The 20,672-nt window shown below is 43.2% G+C and overlaps 1 protein-coding gene across 3 annotated transcripts in view; it reads left to right on the top strand.

Annotated features, from left to right (window-relative positions):
* Slc15a5 (solute carrier family 15, member 5) overlaps nucleotides 1-20,672 on the top strand; it is a 96,331-nt gene that overhangs the window by 54,518 nt on the left and 21,141 nt on the right. For 2 of the 3 annotated variants that reach the window (XM_017321607.1, NM_177787.4), the window contains 2 exons: nucleotides 7,295-7,477; nucleotides 13,205-13,324. In XM_017321607.1, coding sequence (XP_017177096.1) covers nucleotides 7,295-7,477; nucleotides 13,205-13,324 — 303 coding nt within the window. Of the gene's footprint in view, nucleotides 1-7,294; nucleotides 7,478-7,678; nucleotides 8,015-13,204; nucleotides 13,325-20,672 lie in introns of those variants that run through there. The other variant, XM_017321608.1, reaches the window with a different exon arrangement.

The raw sequence follows: 20,672 nt of genomic DNA, 5'->3' as shown, positions 1-20,672 counted from the left end.
GCTTTGGGTTTTCTTTATTGTGTCTACTTCCCCTTTTAGTTCTAGTATGGTTTTGTTCATTTCCATCACCTGTTTGGCTGTGTTTTCCTGCTTTTCTTTAAGAGCCTGTAACTCTTTAGCAGTGCTCTCCTGTAATTCTTTAAGTGACTTATGAAAGTCCTTCTTGATGTCCTCTATCATCATCATGAGAAATGTTTTTAAATCTGGGTCTAGATTTTCGGTTGTGTTGGGGTGCCCAGGACTAGGTGGGGTGGGAGTGCTGCGTTCTGATGATGGTGAGTGGTCTTGATTTCTGTTAGTAGGATTCTTACGTTTGCCTTTCGCCATCTGGTAATCTCTGAAGCTAGCTGTTTTAGTTGTCACTGTTAAGAGCTTGTTCTTCAGGTGACTCTGTTAGCCTCTATGAGCAGACCTGGAGGGTAGCACTCTCCTTAGTTTCAGTGGGCAGAGTATTCTCTGCAGGCAAGCTCTCTTCTTGCAAGGCAGGTACCCAGATATCTGGTGTTCGAACCAGACTCCTGGCAGAAGTTGTGTTCCACTCACTAGAGGTCTTAGGATCACGTGTGGAATCCTGTGTGGGCCCTTGCGGGTGTTGGGCAAGACTCTGCTGGCAAGGTAGCCCGGGGCTCGAATCTCGAGTCGAGCGGAAGGGACTTGTGCCCTAGATCAGGCCCGGGTAGCCTGCTTCCCTATGTACCGCAGTCTCAAGTTCCGCGCGATTGGATTGGGGCAGGCACTGTGGTCCACTCACTAGAGGTCTTAGGGTCCCGTGGGGAGTCCCGTGTGGGCCCTTGCGGGTGTTGGGCAAGACTCTGCTGGCAAGGTAGCCCGGGGCTCGAGTCTCGAGTCGAGCGGAAGGGACTTGTGCCCCAGATCAGGCCCGGGTAGCCTGCTTCCCTATGTACCGCAGTCTCGAGTTCCGCGCGATTGGATTGGGGCAGGCACTGTGGTCCACTCACCAGAGGTCTTAGGGTCCCGTGGGGAGTCCCGTGTGGGCCCTTGCGGGTGTTGGGCAAGACTCTGCTGGCAAGGTAGCCCGGGGCTCGAGTGGAGCTGAAGGGGCTTGTGCCCCAGATCAGGCCCGGGTAGCCTGCTTCCCTATGTACCGCAGTCTCGAGTTCCGCGCGATTGGATTGGGGCAGGCACTGTGGTCCACTCACCAGAGGTCTTAGGGTCCCGTGGGGAGTCCCGTGTGGGCCCTTGCGGGTGTCAGGCGACTCAGCTGGCAAGGTAGCCCGGGGCTCGAGTGGAGTGGAAGGGGTTTGTGCCCCAGATCAAGCCCGGGTAGCCTGCTTCCCTATGTACCGCAGTCTCAAGTTCCTCCATGAGGTTTTCAAACCGACAATTTCTCACAAGGAAAATACGATATGCTCTCTGAAAATAAATAATAGAACAAACTGTGCCAGCAGGTAAAGGAGTCTTTTATAGTTATCTGCAGTGGTTAATTGTCTTCTTGGTTGTTCATTTGTTTATCAAAGGCACTTTAATACCCTCAGGTCTTAATGCTAACATAAAATCAGCATTAAGTGTGGGGTGAAGTAGAAGGACCATCTGAAGCGATAGTTCATATTTCATAGAGATCAAGCTGGGGCCTGATCTTGTTAAATAAGTGGTATGCTTCACGTTCAGAAATTCAAAGAGACAGAGGACCATTTTCTGGAACGAGATCGGTGGTCTAAGGATAACCCACGCAGCAGAGGGCGGTGCCACGAAGCGAACCCACGCAGTGGAGGGCGGTGCCACGCAAACACAGAAGCAAGCGAGAGTAAAGCCAATCAAAGTATAAAAGCACAAGCAACGGTTTGAGAGTTTAATTTTGTATATCACATGCATGCAACAACACCCTTGGAGGTCAGAAGAGGATATCAGATGCCCTGGAATGGATGGCTGTGTGCCACCATGTCGGTGCTGGGAATCAAACCCTGTTCATCTGTAAGATCCAGGAACACGGCAAAGTGCTGAGCAGTCTCTCTAGCCCCAGAACACACTGTTTTAACAGTGGGAAGTCTGTTCCCGAAAGGCAGCAAGCACATGATAATGGCGTCATTGCCAAGTTCCTATTCTGTTCTGGAAACCTGCTAAGTGAAGGATCTGAGGAAAATGTACTAACCTTCCAAGAGAATTTTACAGCTATGGAAGAGCACGTAACATCAGACACACACATTAAACTACCCACGGACACTTTATAGTCTTCCTAGTGGATAAGTTTATTAACCAATACCTTAATATTAATATGTCCATAATTTATTATTAGATTTTTGCTTCAATATATGACATTAAATGAAGGATTCGTTCTGGAATGAATTCCAACTTTCTTTTATTTCATTGTGCCCTAATTCTGAAAGTGCCACCTGGTGAGATAATAACATAAATTATGAGAACTTTGATATGCTTATAGGTTTGTCCACAGTCACACAAGCAATATTAAAATATATATTATCTGCTATCTCCTCCGAAACCCTGTGCTCAATCTTGTAAATATAGATCTACAGGAACTATAAAGCGTGCGCGTTCTGATCAATGGCACTGGGCTCTGGTTATGTTGTGATCTCGCCCAGGTTTTTAAAAAAACAAAATTTAGTGGAGTAGATCAAACTCAGATTGGAATCAAGCTTTGAATTTTTAAAGTCATTGTTTTCACTGGCTGAGGCTGAAGCAGCAAACACAGGCTTTTAGATCCTTCATGGACAATCAACTCTGTCCCAGATCATCTACGTAACATGTGTTATAGTTCAAATGGGCTCATCCTCCCTGCAAGTCACAATGACATTTAATCCCCAATGGGACAGTATTGGGATGTTTGGATGGTGAGCAGTAACTGGGACATGAATGGAATTCCATGCCCTTAAAAAAAGGACCCAGTGGGGTCCCCAGGGAGGGCTTAGGGAAAGGATTTGAGGACTGAATGGGTTGGCAACCCCAAGAAGAACAACAATATCAACAAACCAGATCCCCCAGAGCTCCCAGGGACTAAACCACCAACTAGAGAGTACACATAGAGGAACCCATGGCTCCAGCTCCATAATTAGCAGAAGATGGCCTTGTTGGGCATCAATGGGAGGAGAAGCCCTTGGTCCTGTGAAGGCTCGATGCCCCAGTGTAGGGGAATTCGAGGACAGGGAGGCAGGAGTGGGTGGGTAAACACCCTCACAGAAGCAGGAAGAGGGGGATGGGATGGGGACTTGAGGGGGCGGGAAAGAGGATAACATTTGAAATGTAAATAAAGAAAATATCCAATAAAATAAAAGGACCTAATGGAAGAACTTTGTCCCGTTTGCCCTCTGACTTATATTCTGTGACATCACAGAATACATCCTCTTCAGAGGATGTAATTAACATTTGAGGCACCACCTTGGACCAAACAGGAGCCCGCACCAAGCAAGTGGGCTTGCTGATCCATGATGGTGGACTTCCTAACCTGTAAGACTGAGAAAATAAATCCCCACTCTTTATAAATGATCTTATCACAGGCATTTTGCTTCTGAAAAGTAGACCATTCAAAACATTATATGATATTGAATTATATGTGTCTTTTGCCCAAATTTGTCTGGAACAGGACCCTTGGTTGGATTGAGCCAGATCAATCGGGTATTGTTCTATGCTAATGAGGAGCGCCTCAGGGTTTACGGTGGACAGGCACCATCTGAGGGTATGGTTTTAGTGCAGTTCTGCTTCTGTTGTTAGGTGTGTGCCTGCGGGGCTCCATAGCTAACAAGCTCTCAGTGACATCAACAGTACAGGCAGCCAAGGGCAGAGGAGGGTCCAGGGCGGCTTTCTAAGATTCCATGCAGATCTGTGTAGCAGTAGACTTGTCCTGATGAAAACCCATCATTTGTTATCAAGCCAAAAATAAAAACCCAAAACCAGCAAACACTAACTGCCAAGCAAGCAACTCACTGTAGCCCTGGGCCACATCTGGTCCCACATCTGCCTTTATACGTGGAAGCTGAGAGATACTTGTGCACATGAACATTTGAAGTTATTTGATCATAAGAAATGTTAACTTTGAGCCCCAGCTGAGTGAAGCTACACAATTCCCTCACAGATTTTTACTTTGAATATGATTCATTAAAAGATTGTAAAAATATTTTTCCCCCTGCTTGTTACACACATGCTTGAGTTTTCTCAATTTTGCCTTTTGGCTTGCAGGAAGTGTGTGTTTATTACTGGCCATTACAGAAAACCCAAACCGCAGACCTGGTCTAACAAACTGGCAGACACACTACAAACTTTCTCAGAGAAATTGCAAACCTTTTGACAGAACAAGTGGTGGTCTCCCACCCAAGGAATAACAACCCTGCTGAGCCTCTAACATGAGGTGAGGTCTGGGTGGTACGCCTACAGACCAAGGGATACTCAGTAGCTAGTTATGTGATTTTTGTCTAGATTCCTGAACATGAAAGGTATCCCAGAAGACACTCCTAGAAGTCAAATTCTAGAACAACCACCTGTAGAGGTATCATTAAGCCCTCTCTATGCTCCCAGCAGGTGCATGTGCCTCCTCTACACCTGCCCAAGAGCTCTGGATTCTCAATTCTTACGCCAGCTTTTTTTAAATATGCCTAAGCAATGCAGTGCCTGGGTACTTCCAAACCTCCCCGTGGCTAACACACGCTCCCCTCCGATATCTCTGGATGATTCCATTACTATATCTATATTTAATCTTTGCTGCCCTGGACCCTGCGAGAGTCACTTTCCCCTCTGAAACCTACATTTCAGCCATCTATTCCTCCCGCACCTTCCCTCAGTGGTCCATCTCTTACGCCCTCCTCATGGCAGAATCTTTATTCCCTCTCTCCTGCTTTTCTTGCCCTAGGAATCCTAAACGTCTCGCCTCTGTTTTCCTGTCCAGCCATTGGCTGCTGGCAACTCTATTTCCCAGTCAGAGCCAACTGGAGGCAGGGACCCTCAGCGCAGACTTGCGGGTTCCATGTGATGTCAGGAGCCAAATTAACACAAATAACATTAGAACCCATCCCAACAAGCACCTCTCTGTGATGTGTCTGAATGAGGACCACATACATACTAAGCATGTATTCTACCACTGAGCAATGTCTTCAAACTGCAAATTACAATGAGAAATTAGGTCTACATTCATTTCTAAGATGTCTTAACAATTACATATTATTGCATCTTGGTAAAGCACTTTTCAACCGTTGTGCGGTAGATCCAGGCAAATTCAATCGAAATTTAAAAAAAAAAAAGTCTATTATCACTTCTTTTTTCTTTTATTAAAAATAGAGTGGTTTTTTTCTCACATAATCTATCTTGATTGTGGTCTTCCCTACTCCTCCCAAGCTCTCTCCATCTCTCCTTCTGTCTGGATCCATTCCCCTTTCTGGATTTTATTAGAAAGAAAAAAATACCAGGCTTCTAAGGGACAATAATAAAATAAAACAAAATAAAATATAATATGGTAAAATCCATCACACCAGACAAGACAAAAAAACAGAAGAAAAGAGCCAAAGAGAAGGCACAAAAAAAATCAAAGATCTACTCATTCACACACTCAGGAATATCATAAAAACACTAAACTAGAAGCCATAATATACACACCCTGTGCAGACCCGTGTGGGGCTTGTGCGTGCTACCTCCATCTCTGTGAGATCATAGGGGCTTTGATCATGTTGCTGTCGAAGGCTTTGTTTCCCTGTGCTCCCCCCCCCCCGAACCCCGGGATTCCTCTGGCCCATACATCCTTTCTGTCTCAGAGTTTACAGATCCCTTAGGGCTAGGGGGCTGATAGAGATGCCCTGTTTAGCGCTGACTATTCCCAGGTCTACCACTTTCTGAAAAAAAAAAAAAAACTAGCTTGTGTCTATTTAAAAAACCGAAAAAACAAAAAACAAACAAAAAACAAAACAAAACCAAAAACAAAACAAACAAAAACAAAAACAAAACAAAACCTCATATTTCTATTTTTTCCATATTTCATTTTTGAATTCCTGTTGACCAGATGTTAAACATTCCTAAAACAATTCAGTATGTATCTCAAAAATCTTTCTTCAAATGTCTATAATCTTGACATTTTTTTGTCTACTTGGTTGGTTGGTCAGTTGATGGATTGCTTAGTTGGCTATGTGCTTAGGAAACTGGTTGGCTAATTGGTTGGTTGGTTGGTTGGTTGGTTGGTTGGTTGGTTGGTTGGTTGGTTGGTTGGTTGGTTGGTTAGTTGGTCATTTGCTTGGCTCATGGTTGATTGGTTGAGTTTTGTTTCTTCCATTGCTCCTTTACCTTCTGGTTTTTGACCTAATCATTTAGAATTTATGACTGAGTGGAGTAAAACTACTGGCACACAGTACTGTGGATAAAGTGTGTATATACACAGATGAGACTTATTAAATTTCATTGAATTGTGGGAATCTTCACCCCCCAAAAAAAACAGGGGATGGAGAGTGGAGGGTGTATCCTACTATGGAGAGAAAACTCATTCTATGTCTTGCGTTCAGCAAACCCCTAATACTCGGAGTAAGGCATGAGTGATGGAGGGGCTTGCTGTCCACAGTAAGGCATGAGTGATGGAGGGGCTTGCTGTCCAGAATCTTAATTTTCATTCTCATCCCTCCACCCTAAGTCCAAGGTCACCTTATGTAAATATAGAGTCATCTCCAGTCCCTCATCACCTGTCCTTTGTGGTTAAAAACAGAGACCCACTTACACACGTTCTGCTTTTCATGGGATCCTGGGGCCATCATGTTCATGGCCACTGCTAAGCCACCCTCCCACCTCTTCTCTACCTTTTGCATTAGCAGTTTCCCTTCAGTTCCCTCTTAGGTACAAAGGTAAGAAACATCCTTTGAAACTGATCTATGGTTCTGCATTCCTGGATACTGAGGCCGGAGTTTCCACAAATTTGATGCCAGCATGGGATACAGTACGAAACCTTGTTTCATAATAAATAGTGGGAAGTTACTTTTAACTCGAATTTTATGTGTGGATTTAAAGTTAAAATATATTGCAGTGTCTACTGAAATCTTCACTATTTGTGACCAGGAGTCTTTATAATGCTAACAGGACAATAGTTTATGTAAACCTCACAACTTCCCTACAAAGCTAGCATGATTCCTGGGCCTTATAGCTCAGGAAAATGACAATAAGCTTAAGCAGCAAGCATAAGGCCCAGGAAGGAGTGGATTGAACAGAGTGACCTCAGCCCTTCAGTTCAAGAAACAACCAGGAGGTCGAGGTATAAGGAATGTTTGTGTCTACCTGGTGTGTGTTAGCATGTGTTAAACTGCGTTAGGGTGCGTCTCTGTGTGTCCAAGCTCTCTTTTCCTTTTGTTTTCTCCTGCAGTTGCTGGTAACATTTGTGCAGCATCCTCTGTGGCAATGGCTGGCTTCCTAGAAATATACAGAAAACTTGCCCGGGAGCAGTCTCCTTCAGGCAAACTTTTCTCTGTTTCCTCCATGGCCTGTGTCTGTCTGGTTCCACAGTATGTGCTGCTTGGAGTATCTGAAGTCCTGGTAAACCCTGCTGGTGAGTATTGCTATCAGTGAATAATTCGAGGTTAGCACTACCCAAGGAGCACTACCCAAGGAGCACTACCCCTGGAGCACTACCCCTGGCCTGCATTCCCAAAGATGCCCAAGAAATCTGTCCTCCTCCTCACTTAAAACAATGTCTCAATTGTCTTTGTTCTTCTATCTATAACCAACTATTAATTCTGTCTGGATATAGGAAAAGGAACTCGCTAACCTGATTAAAGCCAAGACCTTTGGGTCAGAGAGAAGTAGACAGAAATGAATCTGGAAGACCATGAACTACAGCCCGCTTTGTGAAAATTCACCCTCCACAATCCCTCCCTGCCTCTAACTCAGGCACACTCACAAATGCGCCCACCCAGATGTGGTTCATGGACTTTGAGAGTATATAAACATGCAAATGAGATGAGAATTTGATGTAATTTACCTAATAACTCGATGTCTTCAAATTAAATTACCCTAGATTAAGTGTAATCACCCATCTATCATAAGACGTGTTCAAATTATGTTTATTAAATATCAGAAGTTTCTAGATTATCTCAATTGCTTACATTGATTAGACTAGCTGCTTTATACTGCACCACAATATTTTGAGAACTTCCAGCAATGTAGGCATGCATGTGTTTGTGTGTCTGAGCACTGACCAACATGACCTGGGAAGCTCATCTTGAGTCTTGGTCTTCCTCATGGCTCCTCACAAAGTGATAGCTACATGCAAGTCAATCTTCATTACACTTTACTGAGAATATTTTCACATGTTTTAACTAAAGAAAATATATGTATTATGATTTTCATGTATGTTTGCTTACATATATGCACTGTGCATGCAGTGCCTTTGGGTGCCAGAAGAGGGCATCTGATCCCTTAGAACCAAGGTTACAAATAGCTGTGAGCCACCATGAGGTACAGGAATCAAACCTGGGTCCTCTAGAGAACTACTAGTGCTCTTAACCACTGGGCCATCTCTCCAGTCCCTGTAACTACCTTCACATATCCAATGTTACCTGTTTCCCACAATTTTATGCACAAATATCCTAAATTAAAATTCTAATTAATTCATTTTTGCCTAAAACCTTTAACAAGTCTACTATACTCTGTGTTATTCCAAACTTCTCTATGTATATATTTAATAAATGTATACACACACGCGCGCACACACACACACACACACTATGCACATATATGAAACCAGAGCAGTTAACTCAAAAATTTAAGTAAATTAATGGAATTTATCTAATCATAGCCATGAAACATATTCACAGTTCTTTTCCATTCTGTAAAAAAAATTTCATTTACTTACTCTATATTAACCATTTAGTAGGTTTTGTGAGGGGAATACCATTGTGCAGTCCAGCTAAGAATACACAAGACACTTGAATCAACGTGGCCAAATTGGCATCTGTGGTCAGCCCAATGTTGTCTCTAGAGACAAGTCCTTGAAAATAGATGAAATCCAAGAAAGCAGTGAATGACTACATGGCAAAAATTCCTAGCCAGCTCAACGAGATGAAAACTTTCAAACCTGGTTTTAATGGTAGCAGTATCTTCTCCAGCTGACTTATCCTCCTAGAAACTTTCCAGTCACCAACAACAACAGAAGCACAAAAAAGAAGTCAAGACAGAAACCTATCAAGACAGTGTAATTGTGGAACTTACAGCTTTTTTGTTGTTGAGGACTGGAAAGAAAGCAGGAAAGACAGAAGGTGGGAGGAGCACAGAGGAGATTAGAGGGCAGCCACAGTTACTAAGTCAGGCCATGGTCAGGAAACCTTTTGTAAAGTGGCCAATAGATAGAGTTTGCAGTCCAGTCTCTGTGTTAGTTGTTCAACTACTTATTGTGGTAGACACCAAGCCATAGCCAATGTATCATGAAGGATACTTCATGCTTTAATACAACTTGGTGTACATGGGTGCTGGCCTGGACACTTTGCCACCGCAGCTCTCCTGTCCCTAGATGGTGACTATGATGTAAATAAATTGGACATTAATAGTTCATGAAAGACATCATTGGGAAATGGACAAAGAAACCAAGATTTGGGTGGATCAAAGGATGATCTATATAATCGTAAAGCAGCCAAAGGCTAATGCAAGTGGTCCTGGAGACCATGAGGGAGAGAAGAGTCTGTCAATTTAGAGGATAAAGAACATGACTGACAGGTGACAACATTCAAGAGAAGTCTAGGATAATGTGATATCATGAGATTCTGGGATGAAGACTTCAGGGATAAGGACAGGCTGATGCTCTACAGGCCTAATGGAGTAAGCTCCATTTTGGGGGTTGTGGTCTTTCATAAGTTCTAAACTGCTTCTCATCAAACACAACAAACACGTTTTCAACTGCTCCAGAAAAGCTGGAGTGAAAAATGAAGAATTCCGGTGATGACTTCCCAGTCGCAGGTGCCTCAGGAAGGTGGTTATGTCTCCATATGCTACGGAGCCCACACATGCTGCAAGTTTCATCGCAAACCATAGCCTGCTGCTCTCCAGAGGCACAATTTTAGCTCATGTTGGCAAAAAAGACCAGTTTCTGTACACACTTTGAATATTTCGTTTACTGGGTCTCCCTAGCATAGTGGTTATTTTAGAGTAGTGGCCGACTTGTTGATTGTATCTGCACCATCACGGGCTACAAGAAGCATCTTGGAGCCTGAAAGCGTAAGTCGATGAGCACTAAAGTTGAACAGGATGAGAACAGGCGATGAGGCACCGGAGATTTGGAGATCTGAAGGCTTGGGAAGCTAAGTCCTATAAAAGGGAACTGGAGGCTTTCAAAAAAATGACTAAAACGACACCAAAGAAAGATTAACCAGCAGGCAGAGAGCTGGCAAAGTGCACTCATGAATTATACACTGCACCAGAAGCTCTAGCAAGAGAAAAGCACCGGATTAATAATTAAGTAGCCGAGTAATCATGGTCTCCTGCGTCCTGCTTCTTCCCAGGGAAAGGACTCAGCCCACTTATCCTTCCAGGATTTGTCTCCCAGTATTGATGGTGAGCAGGAGGCAGAAGACAAATCCATGGCAACTGAAATCAATTCTTTCCAGAGCTTCATACACACATGCGAACCTTCCTGAAAGTCCTAGAAGGCTTGGCAGCAGGATCCTGTTGGTGACTTGTGCTGTACAGAACATCTGGAGAGCCTGGCCACCAATATTAGCTGCCCTTCTTTGCAATATGTTATTTACCCACACTGTCTTCATCCCCAGCCAGTGTTTGCTCAGGTGAGGGTGTGTGTAACTCTGCACATTCTGCTGGTCCCCCTTCTGGAGCTTAAATCAGAGAAGGAAGGGACACCATTTCCCATCTCATGCCCACCTTCCAGTTGCTTTCTTGGAGCGTAGATAGGGACTCCCCTAATTGTTTATTGGATGAAGAAATAAAGACACGTGGGAGACACATAGAAAATAATCCAGAAATGTTGTGCAGTTGTGGGAAAGAGCATTGATTGGTGTGTATTGTCTATTGGTAAGTTCATCTGAAGGGCTGGACCAGAGCTGGAGGGTGACTCTGCAGGTGAACACGCCTTGTCAACCCTGAGCTCAACCTCTGGAAGCTAAAGTGAAGAGGAACGAACTCAGCCCAGAAAGCTGTCCTCTGAGCTGAACCTGGGTGCTGTGGCGCCCGTGCCCACTGACACACATTAATCATGATAACGTCATTGGGGGTGTGGGGTGCTGTGCTGGACAAATACAGAGCTTTTCTAAGGAAAGTACAAAAAAAAAATCAAGTATCCCTTACTGGCCAATCTGGTTTAGGTAATTCCTCAGTTGAGGCCCCTCCTCACAGATGACTTTAGCCTGTGGTATATTGACAATGTAGGCTAACCAAGACATGGGCAATGTATATAAGTGGTTTTCTACAGTGCCTCGCACGGAAGGATAAATATTGTTTATGATCTTTATAAATATGTTTACATATTTAAAAGATAACCTTTTTTATTACATATTTTCCTCAATTACATTTCCAATGCTATCCCAAAAGTCCCCCATAACCTCCCCACCACTTCCCTACCCACCCATTCCCATTTTTTTTGGCCCTGGCGTTCCCCTGTACTGGGGCATATACAGTTTGCGAGTCCAATAGGCCTCTCTTTCCAGTGATGGCCGACTAGGCCATCTTTTGATACATATGCAGCTAAAGTCAAGAGCCCCGGAGTACTGGTTAGTTCATAATGTTGTTCCACCTATAGGGTTGCATATCCCTTTAGCTCCTTGGGTACTTTCTCTAGCTCCTCCATTGGGAGCCCTGTGATCCATCCAATAGCTGACTGTGAGCATCCACTTCTGTGTTTGCTAGGCCCCGGCATAGTCTCACAAGAGACAGCTACATCTGGGTCCTTTCGATAAAATCTTGCTAGTGTATTCAATGGTGTCAGCGTTTGGAAGCTGATTATGGGGTAGATCCCTGGATATGGCAGTCTCTAGATAGTCTATCCTTTCGTCTCAGCTCCAAACTTTGTCTCTGTAACTCCTTCCATTGCGATAGCATTGGAAATGTAATTGAGGAAAATATGTAATAAAAAAAAACAAAAAAAAGATAACCTTAACACAAAAGCTCACAACTGGTCAAAGTGCAGAAAGGAGCATCAACCAGTGGGGGCGCTCTGCCACGGATGAAACATCGACCTCACATCCTTCCCAGGGCTCAGGGACCACTGCTAAGGAGGAGGTGGAAAGACTGTAGGAGCCGGAAGTTGAGGAGGGCCAGAGAGGAAGAATCTTCTAGATGCGACAGGACCCCTGCTCCCGTGAACTCACGGCAGCTATGGCAGCCTGCACAAAACCTGCTCATGATCGAATATGTCAACATTCTAGCATGGAATGGGAAGGAATTCATAGGTCTAAGTCCCCAACCCTAACAGAGGATGGCTTCTGGGAAATGGAGAATCAGTCTTCTTTAAAGGTGTGGTTCTGGGTGGAAAAACCATGTTCCGACGGATGGCACTACATGCAGGGGTATGTGGAGAACACAAACTGGAATCCACAAGTTACTAAAAAACAAAAAAAGGAAAATATGAAGTTGGAGGAGTGGGCGGGTAAGTAAGTGGTGTGTATCTGGAAGGAGTTATGCATTATACGAAATTCTCGTACAATTAATAAAAATATTAAAAAGGAAAAATGAAGGTAATTAGGCTTACTTAATACATGCAAGTCGGCATTAAACTCATCACTTTAAAGGTAGCCCGTCAGGTACCACCACATCTCCCTGTGCATGAGTAGTGGGAATATTCCCACTTCAAAGAGGAAGATGCTGATCAATTAACTTGTATATGTTCACGGGGCCAACACATCAAGGTCTTAGAGCACTCTTACTTAACTCCAGAACCCTTGTGCAAATATCCTACAATAAATTCAAGTTTTCTACAGGCCATGGAGTCCCAGGCAGAGATTTCATGACAGGGGTGATACCCAGAACAAGTAGCACCTTGATGATACAAATGTGTCAGAAGTATTCAAATATGGCTGAAAGTCGGTGATGACCTAACAGCGCTCAACTACCAAGCAATCCTGGTGGCTCCATGGGGCTTCCTCCTCTCCTGTTTTATTCTCTGACATTACCTGTGAATTACATCATAACCTGACTGTGCACTAACCTTAAAAATGTCCAACCCGGGGATTTTGCTCATTGGTAAATTTGATGCATGGTCTGTATTATGCATTGGGACATGGTCTATAAAAGCGATTTACGTGAAGTCCTAAATTCTGGCCTCTTGTTCTCCCAGTCTCCATGGTAACTCACAGAGTCATCCCAGGCGCTTCCATGGCTTTTTTGACACTGTCCCATGGATCTGCCTGTTTCGCAGGGGCAATGCTGATTAAGTTGCTTTATCTCATCTCGGAAGGTAAGTGCCCTCTCATCCTATGCTTATATACATTGAGCTGAAGACCAGAGAGCTAGGAGGCAAAACCATAAAGTCTTTTTATTTTTAATTGATCCACTTTGGCAATTAAGATAGAATTAAGATATGAAGTAGACTCTTGCTATATTCATTAATTTCTGGGAATTGTTTTTCTTTTGATAGGAGGAGGTAATTACAGAATGTCACTTCCCATGAGACAGTGTTGGCTGTCTTTGAAAGTGCATTTTGAAGCTAACGGGTCATCACATTTGCATTAGATTTCACAGTGAGGCCATATTCAACAATGGCTGGTAGCTTTTGCAGACAATGTAGTAAAGAGTTAGCACCTGCATATCTGTAGGGTTGCAGGGCACCCCCATGGCCGACTTGGCTCTTGATTGACCCCAAATGTTTTCCATACAACTGAGGAGAAATCATGAGGTAGCTAAAATATGGAAAATTCGGATGCAAATGTTAAAATACTCTAGTTTTAAGTTGGCCTGTGAGTGGAAAGAGCGGGCAACATGGAAGTCGTAGTTAATGGTAACAGAGAAGTGCCTTTACCATTTTTAAGTCTGCCAATCTTAAAATATTAGCTTAAAATGTCGATATTCCTTAGAGTTTGTCTTAATGGGCGTTTTCTTACTTTAAGGAAAATGCCATGCACTTACTCTTTTCTACTTTCAAACACGTTTTTGGTTGGACCCTTCAAATAATGTAAAGGAAGGAATGATTTGTGTGATCTCTTAAACAGACAGATTCAATGTACCTGCTTTTGAACTATACAGAAAATAACCCCCTCAATGACGAGTTCAAACACAGTCTCCATTCAAACACTTAAGTGTTCCAAGCACTCTATGGAGTATTGGGGTACCAGCACCAGCAAAATAAGCACTCCCCAAGATTCTAGAAAATTCCCAGTAATTCAGGGAGACACTGTCATGAAGAACAATACATATAGTAGGTTTAGAAAAATCTACTAGTTTTACTTGTTTGGGTGACAAGGACACCCTTTAAATATCTGAGAAAGTTGAGCAAAAGCCTGTATGGGACACTAACTATGTCTCAAGACCCATGTCACAAAGAATGGTGTACAGTGTTGTGATTCCCAAGAAACTCAAATCCAAACCAATAGCATTTAACTCCAGAAGGTACAGTGTTTACCCTCTGATGGTCCGTTTCCCCATGATAAAGTATGTCTTGTCAAGATTTTATAAATGACCTTAAGTCTCACCTAAACCTGCAAACTAAAACACTTCGAGTGCTAAATATGTTTCCTTATTTTATGTTACTTATTGAAAATAATTCTGAAAGTTTAAAAGATTTCTACAAGGGTGTTGAGATGGCCCTGTGGGTGAAGGGGCTTGCTGCCAACCCTGGCAACCAAAATTCCGACCCTGGATCGCATCCGTCAGAGGGTGAGAATGGAACAGTCTCAACGTGGCACTAAGACAGACACACAGGATAAGTAAATATCTAGATTAATGCACAAAGAGAGTGACTATAATCAGATCTCATCTGACATACGCTAGAAGAACTACAAAGTCAAATATTAAGCAGCCCATGTCTTATATAAATTGAAACTGTCTTTGCTGCATTAGGCGTCTTATCCAGAGTTAGATCAAACTTCCTATATTGTCCTCCAAATTCCTGCATTTTATCCACATCTTTGGAGATAGCACTAAACTCAAGTTCATTTAATCACTGCTATCAAAGGAGACTCAGTGAACAGAAGGTGGGACATAGAAGAAAAAAATCAATAAAAACAACAAAACCAAAACAAACAAACAAACAAACAAACAAAACCCAAACAATCTTCACAAGCCAGCCAAACGGAGCCTCACAGAGCAGCATCACAAAAGACTACCTTAACAGAGCAGTGAACTCCATTGGAGCCGATGAGTGCTCCCATGCAGCCAAACTAACGTTGTCAGACTAACCAGGAGAAGCCTTCTTCAGCATCCTGTGCACTGAGATTGCAGCTGTTCAGCACCATGCCCAAGTTAGGTAGTATCAGGGACTGAGCCCATGGCCTCCTGCCCACCAGGCAAGCACTCTGCCAGCCCTGGTGCCCCTACACTGCCTTTCTTGCCCATTCCCCTTCCCCTTTGGGCATTCGAAGGGATATTATTTGTTTAGTAATCTTGATTTGCTTAATATGATGTTCATCAGCTGCAAACATTTCCATGCAGGTGGCATAGCTCCATTCTTCTGTATGGCTGGGGAGCATACCACTGTATGCAGAACTATGCAATCCCCTGTTGCACACCTAGCTTGTTTACATAGTTTAGTTATTGTGAGACTACATAAACATTGATGAGCAAGTGTCTCTGTGGCGTGATGGCTTGGGGTCCTTTGGGCAAATACGCAGGGGTGATATACCTAGGTCACATGGTTGATCTATTTCTTTTTTTTTTTTTTTTTTTTTGAGAAACCTCCATACTGATCTCCACTGTAAGTGGGACCATTTATCTTCCCACTAGCAGTGTACAGGAGTTCTTGTTGCTCACTCTAGTGGCTTGAATAAGCATGGCACCCGTAGACTCATGTATTTGAATTACTAGTCATCAGGGAGTGGTGCTATCTCTCTCTCTCTCTCTCTCTCTCTCTCTCTCTTCCCCCCTTACCCCTCTCCCAAGGCTTGCCTTGGTCCTTGTGTCTCTTCACAGCAATAAAACAGTAACTAAGACAGCCACATCCCCAAGCATACAATCTACATGGTTGGTTTCTGATGAGGGTGACAGATGGACTCTCAGCATAGTTTAAGTTTGTACTTCTCCAGTGGCTGCTGAGGTTAAATGTCTCTTCACGTGTCTCTCAGTCATGTGTAATTCATCTTTTGCAAACTGTTCATTTCATTAGGCCAGTTTTAATTGAATTGTCTTCCCGTTTAGTTTTTTCTTTTTTAATTCTTCACACATTCTCAATATTAACCCTCTGTCAGATGCATAGCAGCCAAAGACCTCCTCCCAGGCTGTAAGCTGCCCTTTTGTTCATTTAATGTCTTTTTCCCTGCAGAAAGATTTCATTGAAAATCTAAATTGTCATTGATAGTCTGCGTAGTATAGTAGAAGTTTTTATTTTCATTGTCAGATTTATTACAAAACTTCCATGTAGGCTGTAGCATTATCCTTGTTTTTTAAATACTATAATTAAAGTAGAAAAAAAGTGCTCCAGGCATCTCAGCTTGTATCTGAAAGAGACCTGATTCCCTCAGCATGCCCAAATCATTTACCATACTAAGCAATGTAGAAGGAAGTCCCCAAGCATAAAGACTTTATAATGACATCTTTAATTCCTACTATGTAACCTCTGTCTGTCAGTGTGAACATGAGATAATATTCATCCCATCCTAGACAGAGTAAAAAATGGGAAAGCACCGTTTATATAATGGGCAAGGTTTTGGTGACCTTAAAAGATAGGTTACCAGTGACACTTTCCAAATTGGGCTCTGAGGTCAGACCCTCTCTAAACACATACTGTTTAAAATGGCAATTAGCTAACTCACTTTCTTCTTTCCAAAGCTCTCCTTTTCTGCTCACGATAAAACTGTATAGCATCAAATCACATCCCAAGAATTAGAATCTTTCAGTTGGGAGATGCCTCGCATAGCATAGAGTCTAACCTTGTGCCAAAACCAGAAACTGAGTCACCCCCTTCGTATTCAGGAGACATCTCTCCGTGGAGATGAACTCTGCTTGCCTTCTGTTGATAAGTATATTTCACAGACTAAACCTGACTTCTTATCATGTATGTTGATGAGTATTCAGAGAAACCATGATACGCTGAAGGACTGGTCAGACCGCCTCCATCTGAATAGAGAGAGGCATTTTTCCTGTCCTGTATCTATCGTCATCATCATTGTCGTCATCGCCATCATAACAAACAATTCATTATGTTGTTCTGATAGTGAGTCACTAATACCCACAGCTACTGCTCAGTAAACATTTCAGTCACCATCCCCTTCTGTGGTATAGAAAAGCCATCTCCTCCTCTTCTCTCCCGATCCATAGCACCTGTTCCTCCCCTGTCACTCAGCATCTGTTAAACAACCATTTGTCAATATCTTTAAAACTCCCTTTTCAAATTTAAGCACAACATCAAACGAGACACACGCAGGACGTTCATCTGTCTTCTCTGTCTGCCTATGTCCACCGGCACATAGAGCATGTGTTGAGTTCCCCACATTTACATCACACTACTGGTCAATTAAAGCCTAACACTCTTTTTCCTTGTTTTGGCAGTTGCTCTCCATTAAGCTCCACTCATCTGGGTTTTTCCCCCTAATTAAATATAGGATGTTATCCTTCTTTTTAATAAGTGTCAACCCATCATACTGAAAAATAGACATTTTTGGAACTCGAGTCTGTCACCCAGTGAATGGTGAATGGCTGATCTTTCCTGTGTTGTCTGTGGGTTTAGTAAGCAAGTCCCTCGACTTCTCCCAGGTAATTGATACAATTGTTGAATTGGACAGACCTGAAAATAGAGCCTCGTGGATAATTCCCACAAACTTCATGGCAAGTTAATGACAACCAACTCAATCCTCCCCTTGTGGGTCTAATCATTTCCCAGTTCACCTAATTATGCTCATCCCACCCACGTCCCCTTCCCTCTCTAAATGACATCAAATGGAGGTCTTGTCATGTTTTACATTCCTGTTTGTGACAACCCCCTTACCCATCATGATATAATTCAAGAAAGGAAATGAGTTTCGTTTAAGTGATATGGTGTTGTGATCCTATGCTGGCTTACAGTGACTAATTAGTGTCCCCCAAAGGAAATGGCTCTTTGACCACAAATATCACTTTAGGTAAATCATTATCCCTCGAAAGACTGTTCCCTCTTAATTAAAAATGGGCAATGCTTTTCGCTTTCCTCAGAGATGGCTATAGGATAAAATTAAATGAAGCATTTCGAAATTCCAACGCCAGGGTTTAGTTTCAAATACAAAACCGTCACACGCTGTAACAGTGCGTTCTCTGAACACTAGGTAAGCCAAGTCAGTCTCGTGCTCAGATGGCTTTGTGGGATGAGATTGACCAGAATAACGTGGTGATCCGCGTTAGAGAGCTGACACTGCCTCCGGTTCCACAGGGCCATTTACGGCATTCTCAACCTTATGGAATCCCTATCAGTCGTGAGGGCTGGGGGGGGCGGGGAGGGCGGGGTAGATCAGCTATCATAGTCTCCTGGCTCCGAGCTACATTAGTCATTTTTAGCACAGTGGTGGAGAAATGGTGTGAACGCGGTAAATTCAAAGGGTTTCTCAAAACGCAACTGTGCAGCGAGATAGCTGTTAGAGTGACATTTCCAGTACAAGTGAGAAATCTGATCCTTCTGGGATCGCTCACTCAGAGCGTTTTAAAGGAGAAGACGAGACTAAACCCGTCCTCCTACACTAATCACTTCAGGAAAGGTTTCTCTAAAAGCAGCGATGCTAATGTAAGGCAGTGGAAAGTCAGTCAAACCGCCTATGTCAACTCCATCCCATTAGGAGCAAGATCAATTTCCTCAAACTCCTGACTCCAAACTCACCTTTTGACAAAAATAACAAAATAGAAATTCAGGAGGAAATGACATCTCAGTTACAGATGAGTTACAGGTGATGGAAAATGCCCGAAAGAAATGGAGAAATTGGGCAAGATGAAGAGGTCAAGCTGAGTCCCCCTGTCCCCTCGCTCTCACCTCCTCCAGTTTCAAGGAAAAGTACAAAGAATTTGGCTGTTTAATTCAAATCAAGACCATTTTAAATTAAAAATGAGATCTTTTTAAATTCTCATTTAAATATCTACAAGAATTGAGGGCACTGACAGCCATGTCACCATGAATCACGGAGTCGCTCTGGAAAGAGGGATTTGCAGTTACAGGGAGCTTGAAAGGAGAAAAGACTTTTTCTGGGTGGAAAAGTATTCAGCCGAATTTCCTGGGTCCGTGTCTTTTTCTTAGAAATGTGTTTCTTCCAATTCAGGTCTATAACTGGGCTTTTGATTATGTATGTGTTTTAAGATCATAGATTCATAGACCCCAAAGTGGAGAACACATAGCCTGCTGCTCCCGAAGCCATCTGTGGTCAGGCCCATGTCTGAGTGGTCAAGCCTTCTGCTCCTCAGTCAAAAGGAGGCACAGGGTCCTCCCGATAGGACAATGTTAGGAAATTCGGGTGCAATTGGCTCTCCACTCTCAACCTTAGATCCCACCCAAATCCATCATGCTACCCAGGGATGTTTGAGTTCATAGCAGTACCAAGGAGGAGCCCAAATTACCCAACTGGCATAGACAGTCACCAACCACTGCTATTGGCTCACAAAATATAGGAAAGGGAATATAAGGGAGTATAATATGCTTTTTTTGTTGTTTTATTTTGTGTCATGGTGTGGGGGGGGGGTGGGGGGTGTGCATGCATATAGAAGTCCAAGGACAACCTCAGGCGCCAGTCCTCATCTTCCATCGTGTTTGGGTGGAGCAGGGTCCCTTTGTTGATCCCTGCTGTGTTTACCATGTTAGTTTCCTGCAGTTCTGTCTCCAAGTCCCATCGCCGCGTAAGTGCCCTGGGGAAACAGACAAGTTCGGCTGTGCCTGGATTTTCAGTGTGTTCTTGAGATTCAAACTCAGGGCCTCACGCTTGTACGACAAGTTCTTACCACTGAGTCATCTCTATGGGCTTAACTTTTGCTTTATTTTTTCTTCCTTTTCTTTCTTTTTTTCTTTTTTTTTTCTTTTTTTTTTTTCTGAGCTTGAGCCATTGCTTTAAAATGACTTTCCTTCCAAGACTTTTGTGAGAACTCTAGGAAAACAGTAACATGATTCCCAAGTAGCAGACACACGTGTTGTATACAAACAAAGATAATGACTTCTGTCATTAAGATTGCTGTAGTTGGAACGAGGTTCCAAAGTTTTCCAGGTGAGTGAGGTGTATGTTACTTGCCATTTGCTAGAGTATTTCAATAATTCTTTAGGAAAGAAAGCATCCATGATGCAAAAACTCAGTTCTCACATTCTACCTGAGTCTCAGATGCTGCTGTGAATAAGGTGACATGAAGCAGTCACTTTAGTCACCCAGGTGACTTGGATTCATATCAGAGATGACACCTCTTCGGCAAGGCAAATACACAGAGCAGGGTAGAGTCAGAGAAATGTGAATCTTCAGGGAAGAGAGCCTGGAAATGGTTCTAAAGCCAAGACTAGAAGAGCACGCAGTTTTCTTCTTGGTGAGTGAAGCCCTGATCTAGTCCTGGTAAACAGTTCCTATAGCAGGGCCTAGGACTAGAGAATCATTGGCTGCATGAAAGGAGCCCATAAGATTCCAGAAAGCTGAAAATATGCAGCAATGGAGAGACTGACATAACAT

This window comes from Mus musculus, chromosome 6, assembly GCF_000001635.26.
Source record: "Mus musculus strain C57BL/6J chromosome 6, GRCm38.p6 C57BL/6J".
Taxonomy (NCBI): domain Eukaryota; kingdom Metazoa; phylum Chordata; class Mammalia; order Rodentia; family Muridae; genus Mus; species Mus musculus.
This window is presented reverse-complemented; position numbering and strand designations above follow the sequence as displayed.